At 37.8% G+C, this 22261-nt stretch overlaps 1 protein-coding gene across 6 annotated transcripts in view; it reads right to left on the bottom strand.

The window, feature by feature from the left end:
• Positions 1–22261, bottom strand: part of MEIS2 (Meis homeobox 2) — a 171150-nt gene that overhangs the window by 100290 nt on the left and 48599 nt on the right. For all 6 annotated transcript variants that reach the window (XM_027879291.1, XM_027879288.1, XM_027879286.1 and 3 more), the window contains one exon: positions 18248–18393. In XM_027879291.1, the coding sequence (XP_027735092.1) occupies positions 18248–18393 (146 nt within the window). The remainder of the gene's footprint in view (positions 1–18247; positions 18394–22261) is intronic.

The following is a 22261-nucleotide window of genomic DNA, read 5'->3' on the forward strand; positions in this document are numbered from 1 at the left end:
TCATAAAACTGTGGATAATTACAAATTTTTTTTCTTTTTTCCTTTGTTTTTTTTTTTTTTTTTTAATGGAAATAAAAGGCTTCTGAGACCACTGATAACTGTATCGTACCAAGCTGTTACCGAAATAAAACTGCAGTCTTGTTCAGTCTTGAGGAAGGAAAGGGAATGGAAAGAAGAAGAGGAAAAAAGAGAGGGAGAGGGAGAGCAGAATGGCTTGGATGCCAGTAGAAAAGGAGGAGCAATGGCATTCATGAATATTCATAGCTAGTCACATCTGTAGCAGGCTTGCTTTCCACCTTTTTTTCAGTTCAACATGGACAAGAAGTACTAACAAAAGAAGATGATTGTGCGGTTCTATCAGGCTCCAGGTTTAATCTTTACAGAGCATATGGGTGAACTTTTTTTTTCTAATTTTCAAAGACTTGCATTTTTTAAAAATTGTGAATGTCTTTAACCAAAGGAAGTGTTTCCTCTCCCTCCCCTCACCCATGCTGCTTTTTAAAAATTATGTTCCTGCAATTATGAATGTGAGGGAGTCAGTTGCTAAGGAAGCATGATGTGTAACATGCAGCAAATTTGTTCCTCCTCTCCTTTATGAGTACTTTACTAAATCCTCCAATATTCTTTGATCCGGTAAAATTTTGATTTGCGTGTGTAATGTATTGAAACAATGATGACAACAAAAATTCTTACTGTGGAGGGGACAGAAACCAAAGTCAGCCAAGTCAGGCAGCTACTACCCAGAAACAACAAAGAATGAATGATAAATTTAGCAGCCTCATGTACAATTTTCAAACAACACAGCAGAGATTTATAGCTTTGCTGCTCCCATGGTAAACGAAGCAGCACACAGAAACCGTGTCTGGTTTTGATTTTGCTATGTTTTCCCCCTTTTTTGTTCTTTGCCTATTTGCAGTTGTATTTTTTTTTTTAACTCTACATTTTCTTTATCCTGGTGTGAGATGAATATCAAAGGCCTAGTGCTGTTGGTAAGCCTCCAGCATACAACGGCAGCTCAATGGGATGTTATTAGAACCTGCGTCACAACATGGCAGACTGTGATTAATAGCAACTGTATCAACGGTAGCAACTTCTCAACAACGCCCTCCAGCAGCTCTGAAGGGGCTGTGTGAAGAAGGAGGGAGGAAAAAAAGGGGGGGAAGAATGTCTGAAAGAGCTAGATACTGAAGGTTTAGCTTTGCACATGATTAGGTTATGTCAAAACTGTGTGACTGCTTTCAACCAGGACACAGTGGGGATATTTATTTTAAAGTACTCTACCAAATATATGAGCTGATCAGTGTTTTATTTTGCCAGAACCAATCATGTGAAGAACAGGATCAGAGCAACGGAGAACAGCCTACTGAAAAGATCTGGAACTGTGTTAGAGGTATAATCAGGGTTCCCTCCAAATGAAGCAGAAAAGATTTTCCCAACATTTCATGAAAATTTCTAAGAAAACTACAGGGCTGCTAAATTTTTCCTGTTGCTACATGAAAGAAAGAAGGCCTAATTTAAAACCAAGTGTAAACTGATATCCTTGTTCCACTTTCTTTTCTTTTTTTTTTCCTTTTTTTTTTTTTCCCATACAGTTTAGAAACTTAGGTCCACACATTAAAAAATATTAAGATTATCCAAGTATCCCATTCCATATCAGAAAATATTCTACCAAATGTCCCCAGTGATACAAATAATCCAAAATTAAACTGTTCCAACTGTAGCTATGAATATATGGCTTAGTCCATTGGAGGCCCAAAAAAGAAAACGTAGATGCATCAATGGCTCTTAATCATTACAATTCTGGATATAAACTTCCAGCTCTGAAAGTCTTTAAACTTCTGCCCTCCAGAAGCTTGGAGGACCTACTGGGATTTCTGGGATCTTCCTATACTTGCATAATTTCTTGGCCCCACCACCACCCACTGCTGGCTCTTATCTGGCTGAGTGGACCATTGGGCTGGCCAATAAAACAGATCTTATTTAGTGAAAACCCAGACAAAAACACTTGTTAAAATACCTTTAAAATATTTAATGTAATCTACTCCTTCTCATAAAACTTTGCTGCTGCTGCTGCTAAGTGGTTTTCATTTCTGTTAACAGCATTTAAAAAATGCTAATCATTCTGCCATCTTCTGTCTCTCAGAAGAGGTGGAATGTTCACCTACAGATGTAAATGATTTTAGTAATCTCATAAATTACGCTGTTGGCATAGTATTTACACTGAAAAAACCCATATAAAACTATCTTAAATGTATATGTTAGAATTTGAGCAGATTTAATCCATATCTCAGTGAGTGAAGCAGAAGAAGAGTAAGACCCAGAAAACTCATAGTAGGGTTGATTAGGAGAAAAATTATCAGCAGGTAGAAAAAAAAACCCAAGCAAACAAATTAGTAGGTCCATGAATTAGATAAAAAATGTTAGGAGTGAAGAAGGCTGAGAAACACTGGTATATTATACTGTACTCCTGCAGCAGTTAGAATGGCACAGACCAGCTGCTGCTGGACTGCTCTGCTGTTAGCCACTTGTCTATCTAATGCTCCCCTCATCCTTAATTGGCACATAGTTCTACCAAGAGAGCAAGGGTTATCCATTGTATCGAAGTCCAGAGGGATACGACCATACACAGAATGCTGAAAATCAACACCTGCTGAGCAATAAATAAATAAAAAAAATCTTAACTACATTAAAAAATACAATCAACTTTTTATTTCTTTCTCAAGAAACAACTTGCTCAACAAAGTACTGAAACACACTATATTTGTGTCAAAGAAAATAACACTCCCTTTAACCTGTTTATCTTTGAAGACCACAATTAAGGAAGACAAACTGGTTTAAAGTCAAGACAAGTTACAAAAGAACTGCAATCACCATTTTTCTCAAACAATAATTTTCCTCATCTAAGAGTCTTACTTGATTAAAATCATGGAGTAATTAGCAGTTGAGAGAAGAGATTACTTTCTGTTGCAAAAAGACAGCCAACCTTTACAAGTTCTACAAAGGAATTTGGGCTCAGTTCTCAGCTGTGTCCAAGCATGAGGAAATCAAACTCTTCTGCAGTTCTGATCTCAAGGCTGGGACCAGTTCAGTACCAGTTCAGTGTAGGCTCCCAGGTTTGTTGAAGCACCCTTGCTAAACCCTTTCCACACAGGAATCACCTCAGCAGTTTCGTGACTGCCCAGGCACCCTCATCCAAAAATGAGGGCAGAAGGTGGTAAGATGACAACCCATTTTTAACAACACACAGCCCTCAACCTATCACTGTTGCCTCTGCTAAGAAATACATGATGGGTGGCCTTGCTATACTATCCTCAGTGTTCCTTATTTTGGTGCTATATTCATGCAGAGGAAGCCTCTGACTTCTTAGCCCCTTAAGACACACACTCAGATGACTATTTTTCTTTCCCAGCAAAAAGGACTCATTGAAGAGGACATAGGAAAATTTGGCAAAATGGAACAGAGCATCTATAGAACTATGACAATTATCGAGTACCACAGACAGCTTTCATAAAGGTGGGGAGAGTGAGTAAAGAGAGAAACAAATTTTTTTCTCAACCTTTTACTATTTAGCCAAATACACCAAGATCTGCTAACAGTGTATGTGGCATAGCAAGAAGCAAAGCCATCAACAAAAGCTCATTGCTACAGATGAAAAGCAGTATAGATCACAGAGCCCTCTGCAACAGACCAGCAAGTGTCCTCTGGGTAGGTAGAGGGACACAAAGCTATGGCAATGTGGCTCAGAAAGGTTGATGTCTTTGATATGTCTTTTCCATCAACCTTGTATTAGCATTTCCAACCATAGATGTTTTCATGGCACTGAAGATTTTTAAGGTGGATGAATGAAGACTGATGAGAGAGCAGAAAAGGAGATGTGGAAACCCTCAATTCCCTAAATTTTCATCCCTTGCACCTTTTGTTTTGCTGAGGAATGATAAATAAATAGTACTAATGTTATTAAAAATTTTTGTTACCTCAGGGTCAAATTCTGATAACAAATCATGGCCTGCAGAAATGCATTTGAGGACAGTTGGAACCAACCTGGAATGTTGGTAATTTCTACACTTGAGCTTACCCAAAATTATTACTTCTGCTAAGAACATGGGGAAAACTGGCATAAAGAAAAAGCAGTGACATGAAGCATTTGTTTGGATCAAGTACAACTTACTTCTATCTTCTGTATTCTTGAGTGTGATTTTCAGAAACAATCAAAACAAAAGTGAAAAAACCTGAAAACCCCAATGAGTAAACAGCAGCTTTTAAGTGCTGTGGGAACAGAGACGTTTGTTTAAGTAACCACTGTTTAAAAAATGCATACATAGTAACACCAAAATAAACAGCTTGCAATGTTGTTTATTTTAAGATACACAATAGTAATGTAAAGTGCTGCATGCACTAAATTCAGGGTGTAGTAACACTATTTAGAGTTCTGAAGAGCAGTAGGAAAACTAAGCTCCATGCCAGAAGACTCCTTGTTTGGAGAGCAAAGGTCAGTGCTCACTGCTTTTGAAGCTAGGAGGATTCCAACGTGCAGCCAAGGAAAGCTCCTGCTCTCATTTCTCAAGCAGGTAATTTTTGAACTGCATACAAAAATCCTACAAAAGGCATTTTGTGCCAATGGCATCTTTAAAAGAGGTACATAAGCCCATTCCTGGGAAGTATAATTAAGAGGGAGAAAAAAAGATCTTTGTCCTGTTGCTTCACTTCTTTAAACCCTTCCAAACATGCCTGATGCACTAGCCCTGTGTGGAGCCAGACAGAAAAAAATACCCAAAAGGAGAATACTAACCAAACTAAGCAGTGGTGTACTGAGAAGTGACTGACTTACTGAACAGATTTATGTCCCCGTGTGTTTGAATTGCATTTGATTCTCTGCTGACAAAAAATGCCATTGACTTCAACCCATAATAGAAGTTTGTGCTATTTTTCTTCATAAAGCCAGCCTAGCTATAGGCAAGAAAACTGGACTCTTTTTTCTGACCATGCCATTGTCTACTTATTATTGTAATTGCATAGATTTATTATTGTAATTGCATAGATTTACTATTGTAATTGTAACATTACTGTTATCGTTTAATCCTTGTGACTGCCAATAAATGAGCCAGAAAGAATCTGACTTGGATCTCAGATCGCAGGCTAAATTTCTAATTCTGGCAATGAGAGAGGAAAAAAAAAAGGAAAAAAAAAAAAAAGGAAAAAAAAAATTTCCTGACTTTCCTGATGTGCAAACAGAGCTGGAGCTCATTTTAACTGGACTTCATTCAGATAAATGTGGAACCCTACAGTTACATTATTATAAAGTAATGTTCAAGAGCAAAATTTCATTTTAAATTCAAAACGCAGTCTCTTTCTTCTTGATACTTTTGAGGAAAGCTGTGTGTGAAATTCAGCAGTTTGAGTCAGCATGCACTCAGTCAATCATTTCTTGTGGTCATTCTACCTCTGAGGGCCCAAGCTTCATTTTGAATCCTGAAGTCAAATTGCCATAAATGTCTGTAAGTGAAAAAGAGGTGGAAAACCCATGTTTTTCACCTGATTTAGCATTCAAACTTCTGTGTAAATCCATAATCAACTTATTTTTACATTAAATTTCATTGGATCTATGACCTTAAAAATCAACATGGATTTTGAATGCTCAAACAACTTTTGTTGTTTTGTGATGATATTTCATGCAGATGTTGGAGCAGATGTCAGAAATACTGGGGAACATTAGGCTAGGTAAGGGTTGATTTCAGACCTCTGCCTTACCCAAATATTGGTGAAACTTTACATGCCATGAACAGAGAGCAGTGTATGTATGATGACAGTCCCTGCCTCTGAATATCTGACAGGGAGATGGATTTAACACAAGGTCCTCAATACAAACTCTTCAGTTTGATAGAGCCCAAGCCTGGCTGACCTTCAGCATCCAATCCCAATGCCTGAAGGGAGAGTAATTAAATATTTTCCTTAAGCTTAACTCTTCAATTTGTGTCTCAAGCCCATTTCTAGTTTGAAAATTGCGAGTTAGTTTTTCAATAATTTTACCACTGACAGATAAATGAAATGTCATTATGAAAGTTGAAACAAATACAACAAAAATTTAAACCTGAAGGAAGCCAAATTTGGAAAGGTTTCCTTCTGAAAACAGCTCTAATTTCAAGATACTTTTCAGTTTTAATCATTAATAAGAAAACATGGAAACTGGAGAAAAGCTTCAGGCAACACAACTTTAGTGTAAGCCCAGGAATGCAAGATGTTTCTCAGCAGTATACCTTCAAATGTTTTTTGGAGTCTAGTTTTAAAAGCGCTAAGTAAAGGCACTTCCACAGATTGTTCTACAGTCTCAGTGACTGGGGCTTGGCTGTTGAATTCCATTATTCCTGTAAGACGTTTTTTTCTTCTTCAGTAATTTCCCCTCTTATCTTTTTGTAGCCTGTGCTTATTCACAGCTTCAGTACATGCATTATCTGTCTAGGGCTACATCTTGAATTTTTGAGATGGATGGAGAGAGCACTGGAAATAACAATGCAGCTCTCATTTCTCTCATCTGCTTTCAGCCTCTGTTACCCTTTTTTGGGAATAAGGGCCCTGATAGTCCAGGCTCTCCAAACATCCTTCTGTATCTTTCTCAGACTCTCACCAGACTGGCCTCAGGCTAGTTTCATAATCATCAAGAAAAAAAAAACCAGTCCTGATGTTCAGCATGAGATCATAACACGGTGATCTCACTCTGAACATTACCTTTCACTACAGCAGCTCTATTGACTTCTTTACTTAGAACAGTTTGAATTTCCCACCAGCTCCATTGTGTGATATTTGGCCTCTTTTAGGCAAGATACTTTTTCACAGAGTGAGCCTACAGGGCAGTGAGTAGAAAGCTCATGAGTCCCCAGGCCTTGTTTGAAAGAGTTTTCAATCTCAGCAAGAAGTTTGCTGCAGTGCTTGTTTGGGAGGCAGTAGAGCATGTTAGAGCACTACTGAGTTGGAGAGTATTGCATCTTTTCAGCTGGGGCTTTGAACAGGATTCAGACCCCAGGAGCTAAACTCTTGATAGTTTCACAGTTCTACGGTTATGTTTATTTGTACCTATTCTGGCAAAACACCAGAGTCTTGTTCATTTGTAGACATTTTATTCTCCTGCTGCACATATAGTTTTGCACTGGTTCATAGTGGGATTTAATCTCCTTTGCAAACATTATTGCTTTCTAAATGGGCAGTTTTTGGGAAAGAAAAAGGAGAGAAAGTGGCAAGAGCCTCTTTTCTCTGAAAGTTATTTGCATACCAGAGCATTGTGGGATAGAAGTCCATGAGAGCCAGGACAGTTAAGATTAATTATATCAGTAAATTGTCTACAAATGCTTAGGTTAGATATGCACTAAATATTGGGATTTTTTTGGTCTGAGAAGTGTTTGTGTGGCAGTTCATGGCCACCATACAACACATGCATACAAAGTAGGACATTTAAAATTAAGATGTAAGTGGGCATATTATGTGGAAAAACATGGACTTTTTAGGATTGCCATAAAATTCTGCAGCTCAACCGACCATCCACACAGAAGCCCATACCAATTCAGGAAGAACTTCTCTTTACTAAGAGATGTTAGTTTGTGCAGTAAAGCGTCCGTGAGTAACTGGTAGAAATCAAATTGAAAACAGGCATAACCAAGAAAGACAACTCTTGAATTACTCTACCAAAAGAGCAAAGGAGGGTAGAAGAGAGAATTTAAATTAAATATTGATTAAAGAAATTAAATTATTTTCCCTTTTTCTGTTATAGACAATGATGAACCTGTTTTTTACATGATTCCATTTAATTTCCTGCTTTATATCTGAAAAAGATTGTCAGAATATCTCTTTGTAGTTGAAACTAAGGCACTCTTTACACATTTAGATTTTCAAGTGATACCTCAAATTAACCAATTTTCCTTGCAATTTACATATACCACCATTCCCATGCACAGTTCCTTTGCTAGCTCCCCCAAATACGCACATCACTTTTCTTACCACATAACACTCCTTATTCCTGTTGTTATCACACATATCATAAACTTTCTTACTATTCACATTCTCTACCCCTGAATAATCCTCTTGGGGACTGTCAAAACAGCTGTCAGATATCTGCATATGCTCCTCAGTAGACCAGGACCTTCCCACTGTGAACTGGGGACTTCGTAATAGCCTTTCTGTCCCTTACTCTTCACTATAGGTCATCCTCCTGTTTCCTGTTTCTTCATTCAAGCGCAAGTGAGATGCACAACTGGGAAGCACCTGGTTGAATCAAAAAAGGCAGCAGAAGGATCAGGACTGGCTGAAAAGCTGTCAAAGTCCAATTTCATATCAGGAAACTCCCCGAACTGTTGAAGAGGGGAATTCTTGAAGTGAATTCTTGAAGCATAAAGATGCATTTGTTAATACTGTTACACTCCCTTTATTCTCATTCTTGCCCCTGGGCCAGCGGTTGATGCCCAAGGTTCTTTATCTTGCTGCTTTCTGGGAAAGATGTTTGATACATGATACATGCAGCAATCACCACTTCAGGTCGCCAGAAAGGAAAGGGCCTGACAAACAAAACTAACCCAAGCCCAAGCCACTTGAGATAAAGTAGCTTGCAGAAATCATATGCTATCATCTTCAGTGTAGACCAACAAGAACACTCTTATTTTTATATTAAATGCTCCCTCATAAAGAGAAAATTTTCCTGAACTTTCAAAGTCTACAGAAGCTCAGGTATTTGTACAAACATTGCATGACTGTCATGCTCATTCAGCAGCTGGATAAAACCACAACAGAAGAGTAATTCTCTGTAGTTCAGCTAATGCAAACTATAAGACATAGGTCTCATGCAGTGCTTTTCATCTGTAAATACCAAAAGTACTCCAAGAAGCAGCCACAAGCATTATGCTATTTCCCTGTTTAAACAGAGAAACTAAGGCACAGTGTCTTGCCATGGTCACAGCTAGAAACAGAGCTGAAAATTACCTATGCCTGCCAGAGCTCCCTTGTGCTAAAGCATCCTGGGCACAGTAGTGAAGGTTCGGTCACAAGAGAATGTGACAAACAGCTGAATTCTCAAGAAATTTGTCTTTCTATCATAAAACAGGGGATCACTGAAAAAGTGGTTAGGCATAATTTGTGGATAGAGTGGCTATAGCATTTAACACTTGTTAAGATGTAAAATTGTGTTTGTCTGTCTGTCTGTGCCTGTTATGATTTCACTACATCTTTCCTGGCTCTTTTAAAGGGATAAGATTTCCACTGGAATTGATGGAAGGATGACTGAGAGATAACAAGCTTCAAAGGCTTCTAGGCTAGGCCATGATTTTATAAAAATCTACTCCTTTCATATAGATAGTATACATTAAGACAGTGAACAGGAGTTTTCCCATTGCTATGTGATTTAGTCAGATAGTATTTCCACAGTATACTCACTTTAGAATATCAAGCTACCACTTTGAAATGACCAAATAAGAGCTTAATCCTGATGACAGTCAAATTTCTATAGCATTAAACAAATTGATACATGCAGATTTTTTTCAAACACTAAAATATTTGCCGCGGTTTACTGGGCTACTCAGATTTATTGTCCTGAGATTGTAAGTGTATGTCATAAGATATTAACCATTTTATGGATATCAGTAGTTGACTGCTACAAATAAAATACATGTTTTGAACTGCCATCATAAAAAGGTGAAACCAAGATTTAAAAAAATCATTATACAGTAAGTTGACAACCTATCATCCAGTATTAGACAAAAAAATGGAAATGGGTTTTGGCAGATTTGGGGCTAGCAGTTAAAAATAAAAAATAACAAATGTAAACACATGAAAACTGTATTGCCATTATGTTTAAAAACTATAATAAATCTTTAAAGATGCCAGTGATTGCTTTAGATACTACAAATGACTGCTGCCAATCAACTATAAAATATGTAATGCATAGTATTCTAAGTATCATAACTCAAGGCAAACTCCACAACACCATAAGTAATATTCTCTGCTATAAACTACTCCATTCATTAGGCAACAATAAGAATTGACATCGCCATTTCTCTGCAGTTGTGGAACTGTTGGCAGAAATGCTCTTTTTTTCCACATAACTCTAATTTTACCAAAAACTTCATTGAAACCAATTATTCTGCTCATGGATCTTGAAAGAAAGGTCTTAAACATATCCTCAGGCAAAACTGAGAGGCAGTATCACTTTGCATAAACAACAGCAATTGTTTTTTCCCAAAAAATGTATTTTATATCTACATATAATCATGTGTGCATACTACAGAGAGGGGGAAGAACTATGAATTTTCTGATGACAATAGGTTTAGGTAGTGGAACTTATAGACACTCCAAAGAATGCTCCCCTCTTTTGGGCTGTGATCTTGATCTTCAAAGGTTGCAGTTGACAACATTTATTAGTGCAATGTTTTAATAGTGTTTAAACAATTTATATTTGCATATGGTTTAGTTAAATCACCTTTTGCCTTGTGAGTCTTGAAGTCGCAACTCTATGTAAATGAATTCCTGTCACTACTACTTCCTTGTTTCAACTACTTTTAGGAATTCATTACTTGGACTTTGGTATTCCCTCTTCTTTTCTTTCACTTACTTCCTATACTGACTTCGCAAGGCTTTGTAATCTGACAATAACAACCAGAAAAAAGTAGAGGCTGATCCTATCTTTTGCTAGGCCACATTCAGCTTGCTCAGTCCAGGCTTTTTAATCAAGCCTCAGCTAAAATCATGCACATGTTTTTCATTACACTCTCTTCTCAGGAATTCCCTGTTTAAAAATGGCAGGTAAAATACTAAATTGGCAAGTAACATTCAGCCACTTTATCTGATGGTTTGGCAGCAGCTGACCTGTCATATGAATGAAATTCACCTTGCTGCAGTCCTGACACATTGTGTGGCCTGTTGATGAGGAGGAGGCAAAAACAGGCCGGGTAGTATAAAGACAAAAAACAAGGAGAGAAAAAGATAAAACATAACTAGCTAATATCAGACAGGGTAATGTGAAAAACTATGATAGTAGGCCTAGAAGAAGACCCATTAGGTAGACTCAAGAGCTTAAATTGTCCTAGTAGCATCATGAAAAGATTTTGCTGCAGCCCCTCAGACTGCCAGGGGTTTGGAAAGGGGATGAAGGGGATGGGAGAGCCAGAGAAGTGTATTGTGATTCTCTTACTTGTCTCTTGCAGGATTCACAATTCGGGGATTCTTACGGGGGGGGTGGGGGGGAGGGGGAAGGGAAGGGTGTGTGCGTGTGTGTGAATTTCACCCTATATATAACTTGGAATCTTATTAGATAACAACTCCGTGACACTGCAAATCCAGTATTTCTCAGCATGCTATTTTTGAAGCTGAAATATACCATATTTTGATCTCCAAAGAAGTATAATAAAGATCCCCCTTTTCCAAATAAAAAGAAAAGTAAAAAAAAAAAAAAAAAAAAAAAAAAAAAAAAAAAAAAAAAAAAAAAAAAAAAAAAAAAAAAAAAAAAAAAAAAAAAAAAAAAAAAAAAAAAAAAAAAAAAAAAAAAAAAAAAAAAAAAAAAAAAAAAAAAAAAAAAAAAAAAAAAAAAAAAAAAAAAAAAAAAAAAAAAAAAAGCACGCAACTGAATGCACATGTAATAATTTCCAGGCGGGCTTCCTGTGATTGTATCCAATTATTTAAATTTTGGACTGTCTCTTTAATTTGAGGAGCAGAGAGAGAGGCGACAGATGGCAGACAGAATTGACTTATGTCCTCTATTCTTCTAAAGAAGAAGGGGGAGTGCAGAAAGTTTGATCGAGGCAAAAGCTACAGTACATAGGCCTGGCTATAACTATCTAATAGGTCTTTTGACGGATTGGTTCAGAATATTTAGGGGTTTTTTCTCCCCCAGACAGTCTTTGTAACAAACTCACAGTCCTGGAGGTTGCCATGGGTGACGAGAGCGCTGACATCCAGTCCCAACTACAAATAAGCACATGACAAATGGACCCAGGGCCCTTGGACAGCCCTGAACCTTGGTGACCCCCTAAAAAACCCAGCCTGCCCATACTCATGCCCCCCAAAAAAGCATTACTGAGTATATTTTTTAAAACTTAAAGCTTGCACTTAATTGGAAACACTGCCATGTAACCGAAATGCTTAGGACAGCATGTACAAGTAAAAATAAATCATGCAGCATTGTTATTTAATGCGCTGTGACATCATTTCCTGAAATTAAACAGAGATGACACAGATTCAGACAGTCCCTACTAAGGTTCAGTTCAAACAATTCACAGATGTTTTCCTCCAGCCAGCAGAAAACAATGCGGGGCTTAAAGCACTCCTCTCCCTCTCCCACTCTGCATCTCCCACTCCCTCTCAGCCTTTTCGCTGGTACGAGGAGGTATGGCAGTTTTATAATACACGCTCCGGCAAAAATATTCTTTTTTTAATTTAATTACTCAGGCTGTTGTACTAAATAGATGGATCATTGTGTCACAAAAGCATCAATTTTTCAGAAGAAATAACAGATGTCTATGTAACAATGATTAGATTAACCACTCCCAGACAAAGCTAGCTTTTGAGGCCCACACACCCCATGACCCCGGGTTCCCTCTTCTGTAGGGGGTGGATGTAGAAATGTCAGATCTAATCTCAGATTCCATTTTTAAAACAAACAAAGCCCCACCCCCACCCCATTTCAGCTCTTTTAAGATTGTGGCGTTTAAAAGGTATGTGAATGTTCAGTCTCGTACTAAATCTTCAGGACAGATTTCATGGCAGAGGACTAGAAGCACTCAGAGGATGAAATCTTTCAGCCTGGGATCAGAAGTGCCATTTTGAGAAAGATTTCCAGTTTTACTCTGCCCACACCGGTGACACCGTAGTGCAGGCAGGCAGGACAGGAGGAGGATACTGGTGACATTAGGCAGAGCTGCGCTATCACCAGCAGTAACAACAAATGTTAACGGCTGCCACCAGCTCTTCTGGTGAGAGACCGGAGCAACTGTGGGGTACAAAGAGGCACAGCTCCACCACCTTGAGGACCACAGGATCACAGGTCACTCGAGTTTAATATTTAGGTACTGATTTTTCTTTAGCACTAGAGTGAAATCATTTAACCTTTCCTCACAAAGTTTACCCAGCTGAAAAATGTGTGCAATATTATTTTGTAGTACATGCTTCCGACAGGGTGGTGTTTTTACAGAGAGGTCTGTTCTACACCAGCAGGCAACTATCTGAAAACTCAGCACACAGCCAGCCCTGCCTAAAAGCAGACCTGGAATAAAACTGTAACTTAGGCTCCTCCAGCTCTCTGACTGTGTGGTGGATTGAGGTGGAAATGGCTGTCATGCAAACGCACATGTCGGTGGTTTTACAGGAGAATCAGAGGACATCATCCATCTCCTCTCTGTACCCTCAGAGGTTATAACATGTTACAATGCAGTCCAACACATGCACTAAAATTCATCAGAATGACTTCACATTCCTATATTTTTATGGAGTATCCCATCCCTTTTTAATGGGACAGAGGTCTGTTGAATTTTTGGGTTTGGTTGTTTTTTTTTTAAAGTACAGCAGAAACAGCAATGTGAAAAATCCTTCTCCCATATCACATCTCTGAGAAGAGCTGTTCTACAGTTTGATATGAAAGTAAGCAGTTCAGTATGGAGTGCTATAGCTAGTTATGTTCTAAACCTTCCTTTAGGGTATTATTCCTAAAATCACAATATAGGAGGATTTATTTATGAAGGTGGGATGGATTCAACTTCTTCTCTCCAAGATTGGGTTTACCTGATGATGTTCATCTCTAGAATCAAGTCTAATGAATAAATAAAATAGCTGCGCTGTATAAAAGGCTTGATAAACCATTCATCAAGATATGATAGATTCACATTATATTCTCAGACACACCCACATAAATACAGGAAAAAGTAAATCCATTTCAGTAAGACTATTCATATAATCCAGTCTGGACACCTGAATATGGCATGTTAAGAAACTTAATTCAGGTAAGTACAAAAGCTATGGTTGGTTCATTGTAACACACTTTCCAGGAGAGCTTACTCTAGCCTGACAATGAAGCAGATGAAACCAAAATCTATCCTGAAACATACTGTCTAAAGAGCAAGATTTTCAACTGGAGGATTGTGGAAATCAGGCTAAAATGACACTGTTCAATGTTAGGAGACAAAATTTCAGCTAGCAGAAAAAAGAAAAAAATCCCAGCTCGACTCCACTGACTTCAGTGGAGACATTCCCAATATTATCAGCTAGGAACCTGGCATTGTCATAAAAAAGGTTTAGTTTGCAGGTTTTTGCCATTGTTAAATCTGGTACTTTTAGTTAAGAGACACATCTTCCTACAGACTGTAACAAAAGAAACAACCAAAATAGAATTTTAACAAAGGGCATCACTCCAGGTAAGTGTCAAAGAATAAACCAGCTCTGTAAAAGAAGGTGAAAAAATGTAGTCCTTAGCACACTATGATGTAGAAATGGATGAACTATCAGAGGTACAAGTCCATAGAAAGGTATAATTACTTCCTTTATAACTTTCCTCTCTTCTGATTATGTACATAAATTTTAAAGGTCCTCCATCCTTCAAAAGGGCATGGGAGGAGGGGGACTGGCTTTGTATAGTTTCTGGTAAGAAATCCTAATCTCAACACTGGCGTAAGCTGGAGGTGTCTATACATTTGAGCACTTCCTGTTTTCACTTTGTGATCAAATATGCTCTTTTCAGGGCAAATAGGGGAGCACTTGAGGGAGGAAAGCAGAGATGTCTGAGAGGCTAATTGAGTGTACTAAGGAATCCTTGGCGTAGAGGAAAAGGAGTCTTCCAAAGCTATGAATAAACTCTTGGCTTGGGTCAGATTTCTTGTTGTTTCTTTTCTTTAACCACCTTTGAACTCAAGTAAAAACAGCCTTAAATGTCAGGTTTACCTTTCTGATGTCGTAATCTTTATGTACTATTGAAAAGCTTATACTACCAGACTAGGACTTCCTCTACTTTCTTAAACACTGGATATTATCCAGAAATAGCATACACATTTCCAACCCATTCATCCTTAGATCTTTCATCTTCTGGTACTGTTGTAATTCCAAATGTAAGACAGAGCTCAGTAAGTGAACAAGAACATGACAGAAGCTCCTGCTCCTTGCATTTGATTTCCAACAATAAAAATGTGCATGCGTATCCTATTTCAAATATAATTAAAGTTACTGCAAAATGGAAGCTGTGATAGGGGCTAGAAATTGTTTTGAAAGACACAGCCTGTCAGACACATTCATTCTACATCAGAGTTCAAGTGCCTGTCTCTTCAAAAAAGCCACTTAGGCCATTCAATTTTTAAAACTGACTGCCTTAGGAGTTTGCAAACCAATTGAATAAAGGAAAAAAATAGCATTTTATTTAAAATAATAAGTAAATACAATTAGTCAGAACTGAGTTACTCTTTTGGAATTTGACAGTCTAAAGGACTTTCATGTTTAAACCATGACATAAGAGATGGACTGCCTGCCACTGCCTCTCCTTCCAGGGAAACCAGAGGTTAATGATTTTTGTCATATTGAGACTAACAGCTAACAATTGCTACAGTTGGCCTTTAGTTTTTTATTTGTCCTTTTGAGGTATTCAGAATAGGTGACAATGGCTTGCAGTTGAGAACATATGTAGAGAGACCCCTGTGGCTTATGGAAAAGTTGCTCCATGCTGGTTGGGTGTTTGTAAAAAAAATACATCCAGAGCTCTTTTATGTTCCCCTCCTTAATGAATGCATGAATGTCAAAATGTACCAATGGCCCATTCAGGGGGCAAAGCCTAAGCAGCTCCTTCTTTAAGAACACATCCTGAGACACAAAATACATTTGCTTAACAAATTAAAATAATGAGATAATTCAATTAGTTTCTTTAAAAAAAAAAAAAAAGGGAGAGGAAGAAAAAAGGGTACATCAGGGGATTATTGTAATACATGAACAGGTCATACAGCACAAAGGAGGAACAAACCAATTTGAAATAAGGTTAGACTAGTAATGAAGGAATGTACATTGAATCGTGGACCACCATTGTAAAGATATTTACTTGAAACAATAAAATTGTACATCACAGATTTCCCCATTCTGGCTCAGCCAGCATTGCATTTTGAATGGACAAGCTAATTTGAGAAAAAGTGTGAGATCTTTAAAAGAAAGGAGCTCTCTTCCTTCCCTGCACGTGTTTATGGCAAGAATCTTTCTGAATTTACATTGCACTGGTCAGGGGTCTCCATTATCAGTTTGCAGGTCTGAGAATTACAGCACAGTAAATCTTTCAACACCTGCAAACTCATTAAAGCCTGGATGGTAAAAGGTTTGAGGCTTTTTCATGTTCATTTAATCTGATTTCTGTGAGGCCATCCTCACCAGTGGTGGCAAATTTCCTTAATTCATGCAGGAGGGAGAGGGTCAGGAGAGAGAATGGAAACAAGGAAAAGGGATTTCAAAAAGCCAGGAGGACTTTCCTCAAGACAAGCAAGAAGCAGTTGACTGTTTAATAAGCAAGTGTCAAATGCTTTCAAGGAGCACATAAGAAAGAAAGGCAGGGAAAAAAAAAATACAAGCTACCACAAATTTTATAAGAGGAAATGGAGTCGGCACAGAGATGTCTATATAAACCAAACTTATTTATTTGTGACCCTGGTTTTCACTGTCTGCCTGTACTACTCCTGTAAAGATACCCTACAGCTAAATAAAAAACCTTCCACTCACACTCACTCGACTTCCAAATTAAAAACATTTTACAGGTTAGTAAATCTCCAGCTGAGGTGATGTAGCAAAGAACAGCTGTGAAGTAATTTTGATAATGATGAGAATAATAAGCACATGGCAAGGTTCAGGGCTTTGCTGTTGCAGCTTCAGTGCTCCTGAATAGATAAAAGTGATTAAATACTCCTGATTATCCCTGACCAATATGTAATGGATTTACAGCCCTTTCAATTAGTCAGTATTTGCTTAGGACTCATTATTTTGTCTTTGGTTAAGTAATCAGCCCAGAGACTCATGTTCTGTCTAATTCCTCTGAGCCAAGTGGGTACAGGGCACCTGACCTTTGAAATGGCCATAGCTGGGAGGCAGGAATAACCACTACTCCAGCGGAGACACTGGCTATTCCAGCTAATCCTGACCCCAAAGGCCAGATCAATGCACCTTAGTTTGCTACTAATGTCCTTACATCAAAATGATGGTTTAGAAATGTGAATCTGTCACTCCCCCCTTTAGCTGTGCTGCTAGTAGAGCAGTTCAATAGTCCCTATCATAAATAGATCGGGTCCTGAAATCATTACTCAGTAACCAACATCAGCTACCGTGAAATTTATAAAACTTTGGTAGAAGAAGAGGTAGTTAATTACAGTTAGCTTTTTAAGCCTTATCAAGAGAGAAACAATTGTAAAGTGAGAGGAAGAAGAAAATCAATTGATAATTTAACCAGTTTCCATTATTTCCCACATGAAATAAACTAGAAACACTGATACTAGATTTTCTGTGGAACCATGTTTTGATGCCTAAGTGACTCTATAATGTCAATAGAGCACCAACACATAAAACCAATAGCAAGAAGAGGATAAAGACAGACCATGGAAAGCATTGTTATGTCACATATTTAATCTCTCTCCCTCAAATGTGAATATGGCTAGTTTTTAATATTAAAAGACTTGAAGAGAAGCTAAAAAAGTGCTTATTCTCTCTGTTACACAACTGAAAAACTAGGGAATCTGGAAGCCTTCTATATTTCTCACAAAAAAGAAACAATGACAAGTTCGCAAGCTGTTCCTTTGACTCCCTAACATCCACAGTGTATGTCAACACGCACAGACCAGGGCTACCTCTTTCACCACAAACATATGAAGTTTCTGTAAACAGAGGCCAGCAATAAACAATCTAGAGGGCAGAGCTTTACATGCCCTAAAGCAAGAACCCCCCTTTAGTTATCTGTTGGAAAATTTTTAATAGTTTAAAGCCAAAATTGGTTACTTCATATATAGCTGATGTTCCACGCTAAGGCGTTATACTGTCTCTCTTTTTCTCTCTATAGGCATGCATATGTGTATATATACACACATATATATAGATTTCTTTGAGATTTGTCATGATTCCAAGACCCAAGAAAAAAATCTGGAAGAAAAAAAAAAAAACAACAAAAATTGTGCCCTAGCAATGGTCCAAAAATTATGGGGACAATTGATTTCTAGTAATGATTAATAAACCTCATTAGGCACATGAATAGATATCTGTTTTGGTTTTGGGCACCACTTACTGTGAGATGCTGGAAAAGCCACGCTCTCATGATATTTGTTGCTACTTTGGGGAAAATGCCTCTTTTCTTCTGACGCTTTTTGTCCTTGTCTGGGTCATCATCATCTCCTGTACCAGGTGAGGCTACACTGTTGTCTAAACCATCTCCTACAACAAAGAGAAAAATAGGAAGGAGGAGACTGTTTAATGAACAAAATATAGAAGCCAAAAAGTATCATTAATTACCAAATCACTACCACAGTTTGTTTTGGGATTTTTTTGCTAGATCAGGCACATGCATAAGAACATTATATGAGAACACTGATATAAATATGTAAAAATTAAAACCTGTGTCTCTCCAAATACTAATTTTGTGTTTCACACATGCATATATCATTAATTCAATTATAATTGTGTGCTTGACATAGTGCAATAGCTCTTTGTCAATTACGGGATTCAATGTGGGAAAACCTGCCACAGGAAAACCCATTTACTGCAAATGCATCCCTACAACCATTCTGAACATATACGTATAAGTAATCAAGTTAAATGTTCTGTAGTCTATATATTCAAGGCTCTCTGCAGAGGTGGCAGTAACCATGTCACCGTTCAGTGCACATAACACACTGTCAGATGAGCCACTCCCCGTAACCATCACCTCCCAACACACATACATACGCACTCACAAACACGTACACCTAGCATGACCCTGCATATAGCATTTGCATGACATGAAAACTTCTACGTCTCTGCATCAGTGATTATTATCATTAAAAAAAAAAGATGCACATCAAGGTAGAGCTCTCACTTAATCAGAACTTTCCATCAACATCTTTCTCTTCTGTGCTTTTTCCTGGCATTAATTGTGCATTAGCAAAAATCATTTACTTTTAACAGTCATAGTTATTTTTTCTTGCCCTCCAGCAAAAATGCCTTGAAAGCCTGCCTGGAGGGCATCTAAATTATGTATCTGAAAAACTCTTCTGGCAAGGCATTGCAGGACCCCTACTTTCTTAAAATTCATACGAGCACGTCTTCCTGTTTTTGGGAAGGCATCAATCAAGTGCAGCAATATATGCCATATTCCTACATTAATATTTGAACTAATAACTTTAAAAAAAGGAAAGAAACAAGATCCGACTTGTGGCATAATCAAATGCAAAATAAATGAAGAATACTGGGACAGCACTGAGACTTTATAGATTGCTGTGTTTTCCTTACACATCATTAGCCCGGAGCCACACGAAAGAGGAAAACAGAGAAGTGGAGAGTTTATGCTCCCTGCTGGTGTTTAAGAAGCTGAGGTCCTGGAAGGACATCTGGGAATTGTGCTGAGACGGTGGTTTTTGTAATTTAAGAATAGACATTCATTAGCAGTAAATGCCATAAATCCCATGCTAAGTAAAAACCTTGTCCAAGAAAGCCTAAAACAATAAACTCTGTGCTCAATGTAGCCTGAGCTAGACGGTCCATAGCTTCCTGAGGAATGCTATAGATTCACAAGCTAATTCCTACAGCCTCGTCTAGAAGTGTAGTGCTACTAAACGAAATACATTGCTGCTACATACAGTTCATTTGCTTCAAAACTTGCATTTCAGCTCCCTCTTCCCATGCCAGATCACCCTTCTTGTACTGCCTCCCCTCTGAAAAACCAACCCTTTTGGACCAGAGAGACAAAAAAAGCCACAGCAAAGAGCTGGCAGATTAATTTTATTGACATTTCCATTTTCACTGCAATGTGATACCCTCCATCACATGGAAGAGATGACCCTCACTATTTACAGACTGACAGGCCACTTCATTACAACCACCCTGCCCCAAGGCAGAGCAGCTCTTTTCCATCTGCCCAAACACCAGAGCAAGACCCTGAAGTCGCTGCTCTCTTTCTCATGCTCCGTTTCCTTTTTCTTTTTCTTTTTTTTTTTTTTTTTTTTTTTTTTTTTTTTTTTTTTTTTTTTTTTTTTTTTTTTTTTTTTTTTTTTTTTTTTTTTTTAAATTTTGTGTCTTGTTTTGTTTCTGTTAACAATAGAGAAAGGAGAGTCGAATCACAGTAAACTAATCAAAGATATTATGGAAGCTCTAAACAGTGTAACTAACTGTTCATTTTTGTAATATATTGGTTATTTAGAAAGCACTCCTTTTGGCTGCTCTCTTCCCTTCCATATAATCCACCCTACTCCTCCGTCTCTCACAGACACGCGTGCGCACACGCGCACGCACACACACACACACACACACACACTTTCCACTATGCCAAGGAACTGCTGCAAGGCAAATTCTCACAAACACTAATGGCTTCTGACTGCTCCTTGGCAACCCCAGCATTTTAACCTGGGTAGATATGCTCTCCAAAATACAGACACTGGAGCTATCTCATCAGCTGTTCATGTGACACAGATGGAGAGTGGCTATTAGGAGCCAGGCAATGGGCCTTGGGGATCTGAGGTGCTGTACTGTAGCCTCAGGCAATTTTGAAAAGCAGTACCCGGAGATGGGGGGAAAAAAATCCCTACTGAAAGTGCAAGTTTGAAGTCAGTCAGTTTGTTTGTCTATCTGACGTGCAGATAAAGATATCTTTGTCTCTTTATGTAAAAGCAATGTGTGTATGCACAGGATGCGTGGAGCTGTAAAACTTCTGCTCTGCACCATCCTTCCAAACCATAGAAGCACCAGTTCACTCTGTATGGACAAATTCCTGTCTCTCTGCATATACATACTCTCCTGTATGTGAGCATCCTCAGCAGGAGTCTCCTACTTGATAAATCAGTGGTTAGACCTTTTGAAGAGGTTATTATTATCCTAGTTTTAAAAAGCTCCTGCCCAAGAAAAGAAAGTTTAGCAGTTGAAATTGTAAGACTTGGTGACTCCCTAATTTGTTCCATAACCCCATGAAAGGAAATTCAAACATTGTACCTCCAAATTATATGAGAAAAAAACGATACGGCAAGATTTGTTGCTCCTGGTGAATGATCAGCCCAATCCTGTTAACCTGTCATATTTTTACTAGGACTACAACTGCTTACATTAGTGGATACAATTTATAATAGAAAGAAATCATAGAAATAGCCCATAAACTGTCTTTTCCAAGATGGAGTGACTTACTTCTTGCATATGGAGGGCCTGATCCTATAAATATATCCAAATAAATATTAGTTACTTTAAATGAAGAAAAATAAATTATCAGAACTGAAATAAGATTAACATACAGGAAAGTTACTTTATGGCAGACTGGATTAACTATATTTTTAACTGCTGTATGAAGGAATCAAAATTTAAATAATTTAAATCATCATTACAAGTGATTCTGCTTATGTGATCTTTTCATATCCTGGATTAGAAGAGTAGAATCAAATCCTAAATTGTATGGAAATTGCAATTATACAAGCATAGTTATCCCAATTTTCTAGAGGAGAAATTAAGCCTTAATTTTGGCCCACTGTCTCTCTCTTTCACCAGCACTAAAAAAAAAAAAAAAAAAAAAAAAAAAAAAAAAAAAAAAAAAATTAAGGGTGGCTTTCTCTTTTTTCCACACTGTTCACTCATTTATTCTCTTGCAAAGAGTAGCAGTGATTGCAAAAACCCTATCACTGTTCTAGGAAAGTGGAGAATTCTTAAAAGTGGCACTCTCTTTGTGAAGGTGTCAGTGAACTACACAGGATTCGAGCCAGTGGAGAATTAGGCATTTTACCTAGCTTGCTTAAGATTACAGTAATGCTATGAAATAGTCTTGATAACCTTTATAAAAGATTGAGAGAGTTTACAAGAAACTTTGTGAAGTGCCTCACATGGGATTCCTTCAAGATCAACTCTTCTAGGGGAAGGGTTTGTGGAGGAGGCTGAAGATGCAAGTCTTCTTTAGACAGTGTGAAGCTGGGCTTCCACACTAGCTCTATGTTCTGGCACTCTTAGCATGTGCTGAGTTTCCTTCCACAAGATAAATTATTTTGCATTAAAAACAAAGGAGATTAGCACTTCTTAAAAACATATGAAATAAATAGTTACAGCAGGGTTTCCATTGCACCATAATTCCAATTTA

This window comes from Empidonax traillii, unplaced genomic scaffold, assembly GCF_003031625.1.
Source record: "Empidonax traillii isolate 1590-97213 ecotype Southwest subspecies unplaced genomic scaffold, ASM303162v1 scaffold53:size2875158, whole genome shotgun sequence".
Taxonomy (NCBI): domain Eukaryota; kingdom Metazoa; phylum Chordata; class Aves; order Passeriformes; family Tyrannidae; genus Empidonax; species Empidonax traillii.